Source organism: Myotis myotis, unplaced genomic scaffold (genome assembly GCF_014108235.1).
Source record: "Myotis myotis isolate mMyoMyo1 unplaced genomic scaffold, mMyoMyo1.p scaffold_m19_p_6, whole genome shotgun sequence".
Classification (NCBI taxonomy): Eukaryota; Metazoa; Chordata; class Mammalia; order Chiroptera; family Vespertilionidae; genus Myotis; species Myotis myotis.
In genome coordinates, this window is record NW_023416368.1 from 2,578,034 (window position 1) to 2,590,599 (window position 12,566).

The window sequence follows — 12,566 nt, forward strand, 5'->3', positions numbered from 1 at the left end:
CAGAACTACAGGATAAACGTGACTAATGTGAGGAGAGGTGGACTCCCACCGGCCGGGTCTGGTTTCTGGGCCCTTTTGTGGGCCTGTGCCTTTTCCTACGCTCCACACGGGGCACCAGGATCGAAGGACTCAGGGTGTGAGAGGATTTTCCAGGCTCTAGAACAGTGATTCCCAAAGTGGGCGCTACCGCCCCCTGGTGGGCGCTGCAGCGATCCAGGGGGGCGGTGATGGCCACAGGTGCATTTGTTTTAACTTTTTTTGTATTACCTTTCTATTCTGAGTTCAATAAATAGTTTCATAATTTCAAACTTCAATGTTTCTAATTTACACCTTTCTTTACTATATTTTAAGAAAAAGGTAGAAACATTAATGCATATATCTTTCTGTTTAATTGCTATTAAAATTTTAAAAAAATTAATTTCCAGGGGGCGCTGAGTAATATTTTTTCTGGAAAGGGGGCGGTAGGCCAAAAAAGTTTGGGAACCACTGCTCTAGAATCTTTCTGTTGCCTCGTTTTCCTGGATGCTAAGGGATGCACACCAACCACTACTACTTTGAAAACACAAGATAAACCTCAGAAGACAAAGTCCTCCCCAACCAAAAGGACAAAGTGATGAGCTGAAAATAGGAGAGGACAGGGGAGGAGGGAGAGGGAAGTAAAAAGCCAAAGGCTGAACCTGAAGTCATGGTTTAGCCCCTCGTCTCACAGTCACATCCAAATGGCAAGTCACCAAGGCTGCAAACATCTACCTCAGGAGTAATTAAATCAGATTAATCTCGGGAAAAAGAGCTTTCAATATTCAAAGCCCCATTAATCCTCATACCTCGTAATTAAATATGTATGTTAAGAAGGCTTAGACAAAAGCAAAACATTTTCAAAATGTGAATTCTTTACATTTACAGCAGTATAATGTATTCTAAGTACTGATCTTGTAGAAAACTATGTAAAAAATTCAGTGAAGCACACACTGTACAAACAGGCAGAAAGAATGCAGATGCAATCTCAGTGCACACCGAGCTGCAGAAATGCGCCTCGATAAGCATCTTCACGCCCAGGCTCCACATTATTCACCCAGTGATAATGGTCTCCACGTAGCCAGCCTCTCCCTGATCCCCACCCCTCCGGTTCCCGTTGGAAGTCCTGTGCTTCTGCTGTCCCTTTGTTCATCTTCTGGGGATAATCTCTCTTTAATAGCCAACCATTAGAGAATGGTCACCTAACACACTGTGTCTTGGAGGGAAAGTCCCCGATCTTCCGTCCATTTCGGAAATAGAGTTGCTGCCTCATGCTCTCTAACCAAGTCAGAGAGCCCCCCGCCGCACAGAACCATGAACAGGAGCTGGACCAGGAATTAGCAAGTCCATTTTTCCGATAGGCAGTCAGAGTAAATGATCTGCTGAAGGTCACAAAACAAGTAGATTAGAGTCTGATGAAATGCTATTGGCTCCATCAGTGCTTTCAGGAAAGGCTGCCGCAATGCACACAAGTCACCTACAATGGGCCCTAAGTATTTGTCTAAATTGCAAGGCTCTGTTAGAACTATAATTGTCAACTATTTCTTAAAATACATACGAGCTGGTGTTATGAACTGAATGTCTGTGTCTCCGAAAAAGTCCTAGGTTTAAATGCTAAACCCCCAATGTGGTGGTAATAGGAGGCAGGGACTTCATGAATGGGACTCATTATAAGCTCTCTCTGCTCACTGCCACATGAGGAAACAGAGGGAAGAAGACCATGTGCAAACCAGGAGCCGGGGGCGGGGCGGGGGAGGCTCCCCAGAAACAAATCTGCCTGCGCCTGGATCTTGGACTTCCCCGACTCCAGACTGTGAGAAATAAATGTTTGTTGTTCAAGCAGCCAGTCTATGGCAATCTGTTGTAGAAGTCTGAGCTAAGGCTGCCCGGTTTGGAAGACCTGTCAACAAAGCTTTTCCAGGCAGTGCTATTTGTGGTGATGAAGTTCACCTATAGAAGATCTTAAATCAAAAGCAGAAGCCCTGATTATTCCAATTGGATTCATTACCATGTATCTGTCAGGAATACCAGATTCAAAACAAAACCTAGAAATTAAGAAAACAAGTAGAGTTTTTAGAAACCAAAGTACTCATATCTAATTTCTGGACAAAGGATTTTCATATTGATACCTGTGGATCTAAACAATATCTTACATTTCTTCTAGGTCCAAAAGTCTGTGATAAGCCCCTTTGTCCCTTGCGAGATCTGAGATCAGCAGAGCTTCCGCCAGAGGAGAAAACCAAGGTAGAGAAACTAAATGCCCAAATGAGGAGGGATCAAGAACAAGGCAAACCTTAACCTTTTGTTTATCCCCAAGCCCCAGGGGAGAGAGACATAGAGAACTCACCCACATTTTCAAGGACCCATGCCTTCCTGCATAGATAGGTATCATTATACCCATTTCACAGATGAGGAAACCAAGCTACTAAGAGACTGAATGACTTGATTAGATCACACAGGTTTTGCTTAAAATTCTACTGTCATACCACAATTAAAATCCTTTCATACTCTTTCTTCTGTTTTCTATCAGAAAAAAAAACAACCTAGCTGTTTTGACAATTTTACTTACATTTGATGTTAAATCCTGGGGGTTTTGGACATGAAACTAAAGATGTGACTGACTGGAGCAGTAAAAAAATCAGAGGAACGAATCTGCTCAACGAACAAAGTCTTTGTGTTCTGTGTACTGATTCTGTTCCATGAGAAAACTTAAACCACTTATTTCAATATCAAAGTTTCTGCTTACTGACTTTTCACTCACATCTACACGATTATAGAGACCCTGACACACCACTCTCCGTCTAGCAGACGGAGGCGCACTTCCATTCAAGTGAGTGATAGCGTTTTACTATCTGAAACACCACACGAAGCTCTGCCAAGCTCTCCTGGAACAGTCACAGGGTATCTATCATATGATTCAAGTCTGAATTCCGATCACTGGGCAGCAAGGACACCAGGCTTTCATTTTGCTGTTAAAAGCACAGAAATGAGCAAAATGGAAAGGAATTTTTAGCACTGATTAGCCTGCTTTTAATTATTTTTCATCTGCTCCATTTTCAACCTGGGCTGGTTCACCCTTCTCAGGCAACCTGGTGGTTCCCCACACTCGGGAGGTGACCATATTGATGCTGAATTTAGTGCGGACACAAGATCAGCCAAGCGCACTACAGCCCAGAACTCCTGGGCTCAAGTGATCCTCCTGCTTCAGTCTCCCAAGTAGCTGGGACTACAGGCGTGCGCCACTACATTGAGCTTCTTTCAATTATTTTTATTTTATTTATTTATTTTTAAAAATATATATTTTATTGATTTTTTACAGAGAGGAAGGGAGAGGGATAGAGAATTAGGAACACTGATGGGAGAGAAACTTCGATCAGCTGCCTCCTGCACACCTCCTGCTGGGGATGTGACCGCAACCAAGGTACATGCCCTTGACCCGAATCGAACCTGGGACCCTTCACTCTGCAGGCCAACGCTCTATCCACTGAGCCAATCCAGTTAGGGTTTCAATTATTTTTAAATTGAGAGGAGTAGAGTAAAAAGCTATAAAATATGTAAGTAGACAGTAAATGAAGTAGAATGCTAAAATCTGGATTTCCATCCTGGAGTCATTGGGTTTCTTTTTCTTCTTAAATCTCTGTTGACACCAGTGAAAGAAAAAAGATCCATGTACACACTAAGAACTACTAACAGGTATAAAAGAGTGATAGCTCCCTTCTCGTTTTAAGCCTTCCTTTTGCAGGTTTGTTTCATTTCAAAAAAACAGACATATTTAAAAGAAAATCGTCTACATTTATATGCAAGGAGCCAAAAGCTCACACCGCACCCACTGTCCCAAGCTTTCATAGAATGGAATAAAGGAAATTACCCTTGTTTCCTTAACCCTTTGAGTGCCAACCAATATCCTAGGAACTATGCTAAAATTGCCAAGGCATTTTTGCTGATTTTACAGCAGTTTAGGAAAAAAATTATGAATCGCAAGTAAATGAAGTTACATATTCAAAAACTTAAGGAAACCTTTACTACACGGACATATTTAGCAATATCATCATCACTAATAAAAGCAGACTTAGAACTGGACATTTCGAAGCTTTGATAGCGCTCCCGGCACTTTTGGCGAAAGACAGGAGGAGCTCGCCGGCACTCTAGGGGTTAAGTGGATCGGGGGAATCTTTGGGGCACTATGCTTCTTCTGTGAAAGAGCCGGAAGTCAAGGCTGTAAGACAGAATGAATGCCCTGTAGGACGCTCCACCACCAGTGCACGTGGCACCCGCGGAGAGCCCTGAGCCCCGAGGAAGGAGGGCGTTGGGCCGGGCTGCTCAGTGCCCCTCACAGAACGCCGCCCCACCCACACAGCCTTCAGTGTCCTGCTGGTGGCGGGGACATGGGAAAAGTGACAGGGTTTACTTTCAGTTTTGAGAACCATGACTCACACTCTCTACTCTGGCCACATGTGTAGTATTAAAAAAAAAAAAAAAAAAAAGCAAGCAACAGAAAAAAAAACATCTCAAGAGCGGGAGGCAGGGCACCTAGAAACCCCTGGATGCTGTTTTCGAGTGATCAATAATTCGTCTTTCACAAAGCTGTTTTCTTTTCAAGAAGCAGCTAAGCTTTATGTGCTCTCAAAACGGTCTTTCCTGCTTTTCAACAATTAAAAAAAAATTACTTCAAAGTAGTTTTCCTTTTCTCTTTGGTTTTCCACAAGTAAAATTCTAGAGCATAAGAAATGTAGTTTCAGGGTTGTAATCCAGGATGGTAGACATGAGTAAAATAATTTAGATACTCACAGTTCAAGAAAGTGGTTATGTGTGCAGGTAACCCATGTGTGCAGAGTTCAGCTATATTTTATTTTACTCAAATCTTTAAAATCCCTCTCTACTTCCCGTTTCTCTAGGAGGGCTGTATTCCTCAGAAGCTCAGATTTTCCCTAAGGTTTCCCAGGTAACATTAATGGTCTGAGATTTATCAATGGCTACAGCAGAATGAAATTCTCTCCCTGCAGCACACACAACTTAGGCCGTGGGAGGAAGTGCTGCCCTTCTCTCTCACAGAAACCATCACACCAGCTCACACTGGCATGCCAACCCCTGTCTATCATATTCGTACCCGCTGGCCATGGAGTTGGGACTTGAGGGCATGAGGGACTCAACTAACAGATGAGCAGACTCAGACCTGGAGGTGAAGGGCCGATTCTAGCACACAGCAGAGCACAGCCGAGTGCAGTCCCCCAGCCACTTTCCCTGCCGGCTCCTTTTGGCTCCCACAACCACCGCAAAGGCCCTGTTTTCCCAGGGCTTGCTCTGCCAGAAATGGGATTCTGGATGTCTGTAAGTTCTGATAGAAGCGAATCCCCTTCTCGCACCCTGCTCACCGACTGGGGCCTGGAGTGACTGATGGGAAGCAGAACACCTCTCCTGCCAGCAGGGGCTCTGCTGCCGGGTAGGTCTCTGGTGAAGGCCCACCTCCACCCGGAACAAAAAGAGCAGACACCAAGCAATGTGGCCGAGAGCAGTATTTTATTGTTACGACACTGTGTCCTGACCCACTTCACTCCCGGCTCCTTACTTCGCAGTCAGAAGCAATAATTAGTAATGTCAGTGTTCTGGCTGGATTGCTCCAGGCCCATTAATAATTCAAGAGTAGGACCAGGATGAATGCATAAATGTACAACAGAGGTTTCAAGGTTAAAAGCAGTAATGGAGAGAGCTATGGCGGGTGTGTATGTGTGTCTGAGAGAGAGAAAGAGAGAAAGCGCGCGCTAGAAAGCACCTTAGGGGCAATATGTATGGCAAAGCACAACTTCATCGTGTCCTTGATCAAGCAGGACGGCTTCCTCTCTCTCCTGGAGTGGACATGTGTCTCTGGCCACCTGGCAGGGAGTGAGTCTGTGCTGTGTCCAGTGCTGGAGTTACTAGTATATGAAACTGAGGTCAGAGGAAACTACACCAGTATCTTTCAAACGTATTTGTGATGTCTTAAATGACTTCTCTTATAAAAGGCAATGCCCGCTTGTGCAGCAGAACTATACGTCCTCACTGCTTTTCCAGGAAAGTTGAGGCGAGTGGTGCAGAACAGCCCTGGGTGTGGCAGCCAGGCACTCCTTTAGCGGGAGAGACGAAGACTATGCTGTTCTAAATGCTTTCATTACTCTGCAAATCCCCTCGCCAGTGTGTTTCCAAGGGGGAGGGGTTCCAAAAGGTACACTATCTGACATTCCTACACGGAGCTTGGCACAGCAACAGCAAATAAGCCTGCAGACCATGCCTAGGAAAGGATCAGCATGGCTATTTGAAAAGTATCTGCTTGGACGATGGGGGAGGGTACTATGAAGCAACAAGGCCGATAGGCATCCGTCACTCTTAAGCTGTTCATATCCACATCAACTTCTGCAGAGAGAAGGGCTTGCTACTAACCCTTTCACGTGTCCTTCACATACCGAACGTGAACTGTGTACACACCAGGAAAGCAACAACTATCTGCTGCTTTCACAACCCAAAGGCAGACGCTTTAAAAACGGTCATCGCAATGCTCGGCTGAATCAGAACCCTCCTTACTTGTTAGTCAGAAATAGTCTCTGTGGGAAAAGGAAGCAGTTGGAAGCAGTCCTGAATCACAATTACGGAAAGCTGTTTATTCCCAAGGGGCTGACTTCTGGGCCAAGGTTTTCTTTCTCGCTGCCTGCACACACACCCAGCAGCTGAGTGTGTGCTGTGGGCGGGGCTCCCGCAGAAAGGCCAGCGAGAAGGCAGGGCTGCTGATCCAGCTTTCCACTCGCCACAGGCATCTCTCGCCTACCACCTGCGGCAAGGCATTCCTTCTGAGGGTGGTAAGGCAGCCAGCGCCACAGGACCCAGGAGAAATGACTATGGGCTTGAAATTATACAAGCACATTTTTAAAGTCACATGTCTTTCTTTTCACGTTCTCTTAAACAATACAAAATAAAATCGTTTTACTTTAAAAGTCAGAGATGACCTGGGCTGATGAAAATGGATGCAATTTCTTAAATTGAAAAAGTAACACGCACACAACCCTCCATGAGCCTCCCTTCCCCACAGCAATTCCCTGCAGCCAATCTCTTATCTACCCTTCCACACAGGTTGGATGCACAAGTCAGCTCACATCTCCTCCTCCTCCTCCTCCCCATTTGAGACCCAAACAGAAGCACACTATATACTCACTGTGCTGCACCTCGCTTCTGTCACTTACTACATCTTGGAAACAGCTCCATGCTGGCATAACTGGACCTATGTCATTCTTTTTAATGCTATGGTGTGTGCCAGGGGTTGGCAAACTAGAGCTCATGGGCCAGATCTGGCCTGCTGCTGCCAGTTCTGTAAATATACTATCATCTTCATGGATCACAGCCATGCTCATTTGTTCCCAGATCGTCTACAGTACTTATGAGCTACAAAGGCAGAGCTGAGTAGCCGTGGCAGAGACTACAAAGTCTGAAAAGCCTAAAATATTTACTATCTTACTCTTTATAGAAAATCTGTGCTGCCATTGTATGGCTGTATTTAACCTGTTCCCTGTTGATAAATGCTCATTGCTTAAAACTCCCTATGAATAAACCCTAAATGTTGAGAGGCATTCAGAAGGATGAGGAAAGAAAGCAGGAAGTAGCTGGGAAGAGGCCGGCAGGAAGAAGCAGGCTTAAAGAGGGAACTTGGGGCTATTGAGCTCTAACCTCTCAAGTGTCACTTCCTCTTTTTAGAGGAAGTAAGAGGCAAACTGTAGGTCTTTTGATAAGAGGAAATTCCCCTTTGCTGTATCAAAGTTAATCCCAGTGTTTGTGTTTTTTCTAAATTAGGCAAGACCGCCTGCAGCATACTGTGACCAAATTAGGAAGCAATCAGGCTGATGTCGCTAGCTGGTCACTGGCATGCAGAGACAATGATGGATGAGGAAGGAGACTCCATCCCAGAAGGAAATGCTATTTGCTCAAGAAATTAGCCTTATAAAAATTATTATGAACAAGAGTAAATAATTGTTTTATAAGACAAAATTTATGTGCTGCTGCTGACAAAAAAAAACAGTTTCCAAGGTTTTCACAAGGAAAGAATGTGTGAGGTGCACAGTGGAGACAAATTCTTTTGGGCATTCTGTTTATTCCAAGGGCAGTGAAGGTCTTGAAAAGTACCAGGGGAAAATATACCAATTAGATCTTTGACAGATTAATAAGCTAGTCAGTTTTACGCTATTGAGAAAAAAGAATTTAGAAAGAATCTGCTAAAGAAGAACTGTGTACACTTCCCATTTGACAACTGCCTACTCAATCACTTTATTTGCTGGAACAGTAAAGTTTTAAACTAGTCTTACAGTTTCCAACAAGGTCTAGGAATGTAATATTGAATCATTCATACTGAGGTGGTTTCCGCCACTATTACTCAAGTGATATTCTCTTTCAGGAATGACTTCTGAGTTAACTCTTGATTCTGAGCCAATGAGCTCAGAATCCATTCTGACCACCAGCACTATCTGGGCAATAAAATTTAACCTTGGAAATCCTACTTTCCTCCCAAATTTCCAGATCAGCAAGATTCTTGGACATGGTTTTTCCCTTAGGAATGTGCTTGGTTGAGTTCCAACATCTGCTAGGAGATCAGACATGCAGTTAGAATCAAGGTAAGTTTAAGCAACAAATCTGTTTTTTACAGAAAAAGCTTCAAGGGAGCCAGGCAAAAAGAGGGGGCACAGTTCTTGGCTGAGTCTGAGATGCTGCTCTCTTCAGGACAGCAGTGGGTCCTGACGGATCAGGCAGAGGCCTGGAGAAGAGATCCGGGTGAGTGACCACGGGGCTCCTGTTTTTTTGTTTTCTTTCTGTCTTTTTTTCTTTGTTTAGAGAGAGTGGAAGAGAGAGGGAGAAACTTCAATGTGAGAGAGACACATCAATTGCTTGTCTCCTGCATGTGCCTAAACCAGGGCCAGGGATTGAGCCTGCAATCAAGGGACGTGCCTCTGACCCTTCAGTCCATGGGCGACACTTTAACCACTGAGCAAAACTAGCTAGGGCATGGGGCTCCGGCTGAAATGACATCTGTGCTGCCACTCAGTCCATGTTGAGCGGGGACCCTGGTTTCCCCGCAGGTTGCATGAGGCAGGAGCTCTGTAGCCAAGTGCTGTCCAAAGAGCTAAGTGTCTGCTTCCTACTTGCTCCCATACTGACTCTGAGTATCTGTTTACATCACCTACAGGACCCATGGATTTTACATGGAACACGACACAGAAGACAGCAGTGGGCAAAAGTAGGTTTACAGTGAGTACAGGTATTATTTATTACTAACCTACTTTTGCCCACCCCCGTAGATACTTTCTAAAGACCTGGTTGACTGACACACAAACCCACCAATTAAAAAATGTATTTCTATTGTCAAGGATTCTGTGACTCACCACTGACTGAGTCAAACTACATTACTGGACCACTGAGGAAACAGACATGTAACCGGAAGATGGAAGTTTGAGGGTTTCTTCAAGCTTCTGAACCTGGCATGAACCTCTTCCTTCATCTGCCCACTGGAGGTGTCTGGGCTACGTGATCTCCAGGGACCCTTTTTAAGTCCAGCATCTGCAATTACAAATGGAGAGACCCAAATGCCCACAATCTAGGGCAATGGGCAGGTTCCGTGCAGTTCCTCATAACAGGGTTTGAACGACACACCCATGAGCCCCCGCTGAGTGCTCGGTGCTCGGATGCACTGCCGCCTGCAGCCGGCCGAGGCAGCGCCGGGAGCCGGGCAAGCACTGCTGCTCCTGCTGCGCACGCCCGCGGCCCTGTCCTCTGCTCTCTCCCTGCAGTGGAGGCACCGCAGCTCTGCACAAGCTCTGCTGGCCTTTTATGGTAGAAAAATGAATTGCATGCCCAGCAGTGGAGCTGAGAGAGATGACAGAACGGAAAGCTGCCATTTGTTGTGGTTTTGGCATGAGAGAATAGAGTTCCCCTGTCAGCCACCCTGGATGGACAGTGCCAGCCAGGCACTCAGTGAGGAAAGCAAGACCCCACCAAACTGTTCCCAGGTGCAGTCCTCGCCTGGCTTGCCTGCAAAGGGGTGTGTGTGTGTGTGTGTGTGTGTGTGTGTTTTATTGATTTCAGAGAGAAAGGGAGAGGGAGAGAGAAATAAAAACATCAATGATGAGAATCATTGATGGGCTGCCTCCTGCACGCCCCACACTGGGAATCGAGCTGGCAACCCGGGCATGTGTCCTTGACTGGAATCTAATCCAGGACCCTTGAGTCCGCAGGCCAACGCTCTATCCATTGAGCCAAGCTGGCTAGGGTAGGGATCTGTTTATTTATGAGCAGCATCAAACCTTATTTTTGTGTAAATGCATATTTCACAAAATGAGGTATAAAAAGGCTGTTTGTGTTCTGTTGAAAGATCTAAGCAGAGTTGCCCCAGAAAACAGGGTTGCAGTCAGATTGCATCAAGGAACAGAATTAATTTCTCTGCACAACAAAGACACAGAACTAGAGCTGGGCAGGGAGGAGGGCTCACTCTGAGACGCTGTGGCTTTTGTCGTGGCTCAGGCTAGCCCTGATCCCTCTCTCCTGTGCGGCTCACAGGGACAGGAGCATGGCCCTGAATTCCAGCTAAATACTTTCCCTGGGAAAACACATCAACATCCAAGCCCCTATGGTAACAAACGGCAGTTGATGCCACGGTGCCTTCAACTGTTTGCATTTCTGTCAGGAGGCCCACAGGAAAAAAGCAGGCCTCCCAGCAGCTGGGAAAACATGTTGCAAAAGGAGAATGAGGCAATTATCTGTACGCACATCAGAGTTAGGGGAATTAAGCTTATCTGAGTGAGAGGAATTAAGCTCATCCAACATGCTTTCAGCTGGAAAACAAGTCTTTTTAAACGAGTGGCGAAAAAACCCTTGTGATGGCTGCACGATTGCTTCCATATTTAAGGCACCGGAGGACTAAAAACACAGGCCAGCCACACAACTGCAGCGATGCAGCTGCTTAGTAAAGAGGGGCCGAGGTCCTGTTTTTCTGCAGCAGCAAAGCGGCTCCTGCCATCGCTCCCGACTGTTGCCACCTCTGCCCTGCAGCCTCCAACCAGTCCTCAGGAGACACTTTGTGTCTCCAGGCCAATCCAGTCCCACTGAGGCCTTTCGGAGAAGGGAGAAGAACTTCAGCAAAGACCTGCACCACCACACGAATGATCTTTGGGACGGGAGAGTTTATTGACCGAGGACTACGGTACGGAGCCCTGTGTATTTCCATGTCTCGGGTCACTAGGTTACTAGAAATGACCCATTATGATTAAACTGACAAAGAGGCCAGCATCCCTAACATTCTGTATCTAATCTCTCCCCAACTCCCACTTCCTTTCGTGGCTCTACAATGTCCATCCTCCCCAAACAGCACTCTGATCACTCATCCCTGCCTCAGGCCGGCCACAGCTCTCTGGGGCATCTGGAATCAAACCCACCACCCTTACTCTGCTCTGCAAAGCCCCCTTCCATCTGGAGTCTGTCTATCTTCTGAGACCTATTTCCTCCTGCTCGGTCACATCTGTCTACTGGCTGACCCTTCACACAGTTTTGCTCGAGTCACTCTCTGGCCTTGGAGTCCTTTTTTATCTCCACCCATTAGGTTACATCACGGCCGTTAGGCCAAGACCCAGTTCTTTCATAAAGTATTTCTCAATTGTGCCAAATCACAGTGACTGTCCCTCTTCTGACTGCCTCTAGCCATCACCATCACCGTCTCACTTTTCAACTGTCTGCATGTGAGCTGGCTTCCCCTGCCCAGATCTTAGGTTAGGGCTGTGGTGGCCCCTTTTGTAGTTCTTCAGGCACAGTGCTCAATAAGTAACTGCCGAGTGAACGACCAAATAAATTCCAACCAAAGCAGTGATCTCCCACCTGTCCTGGCACAAGCCTATGTGGAGGGAGTGGCTAATGAACCTGTTCAAAGAGGGAAGAAATGGCCTTAGCTGGTTTGGCTCAGTGGACAGAGGGTTGGCCCACTGACTTAAAGGTCCCGGGTTTGACTCCATTCAAGGGCATGTACCTTGGTTGCAGGCTTGATCCCCAGCCCTGATCACAGCCTGTGTGGAAGGCAGCCAATCAAAGCGTCTCTCACATCAATGTTTCTCTCTCTCTCTGTCTTTCCCCCTCCCTTCCACTCTAAAAATCAATGAAAACATATCTTCAGGTAAGGAATAACAACAACAATAAAAAAACAGGGAAGAAACCTCGGTGAGGTGGAGGGGCAAGATCTTCGTTAGCTTCTTCAGCACAATGGCTAGGCAAAGGATTTTAGGAAAAAGTGAGTCCAGAGAGAAGAAAAGAGGGGAAGAGAGGGAAGGAACTGCACAGGTAGGGCCATGGTGGTGATGGTCAGGGGCCAGTGTGGAGAAAAGATCCACACGGAGAGATGGGCACTGGCCTTGGGGGAGAAGAGGAGGTTTTTATGGGAAGTGAGAGGGCCGCGGAGCTAAGACGATTGTGGTAATACAAGCAGCAGCCACAGGAGATGTTTTTAGCAGCAAAATCCGACAGAAGAGGGGACAGGAAGGCAAAAGGACACGCTGTGGTCA

The 12,566-nt window shown here is 46.2% G+C and overlaps 1 protein-coding gene across 16 annotated transcripts in view; it reads right to left on the reverse strand.

Annotated features, from left to right (window-relative positions):
• Nucleotides 1-12,566, reverse strand: part of RNF216 (ring finger protein 216) — a 122,407-nt gene that overhangs the window by 55,592 nt on the left and 54,249 nt on the right. Inside the window, exon 15 of one of the 16 annotated variants that reach the window (XM_036315238.1) lies at nt 7,027-9,582. The exons of the other annotated variants lie outside the window; for them this stretch is intronic. Within the exon in view, the coding sequence (XP_036171131.1) occupies nt 9,520-9,582 (63 nt within the window). The 3' untranslated portion in view covers nt 7,027-9,519. Of the gene's footprint in view, nt 1-7,026; nt 9,583-12,566 lie in introns of those variants that run through there. 16 annotated transcript variants of the gene reach the window in all.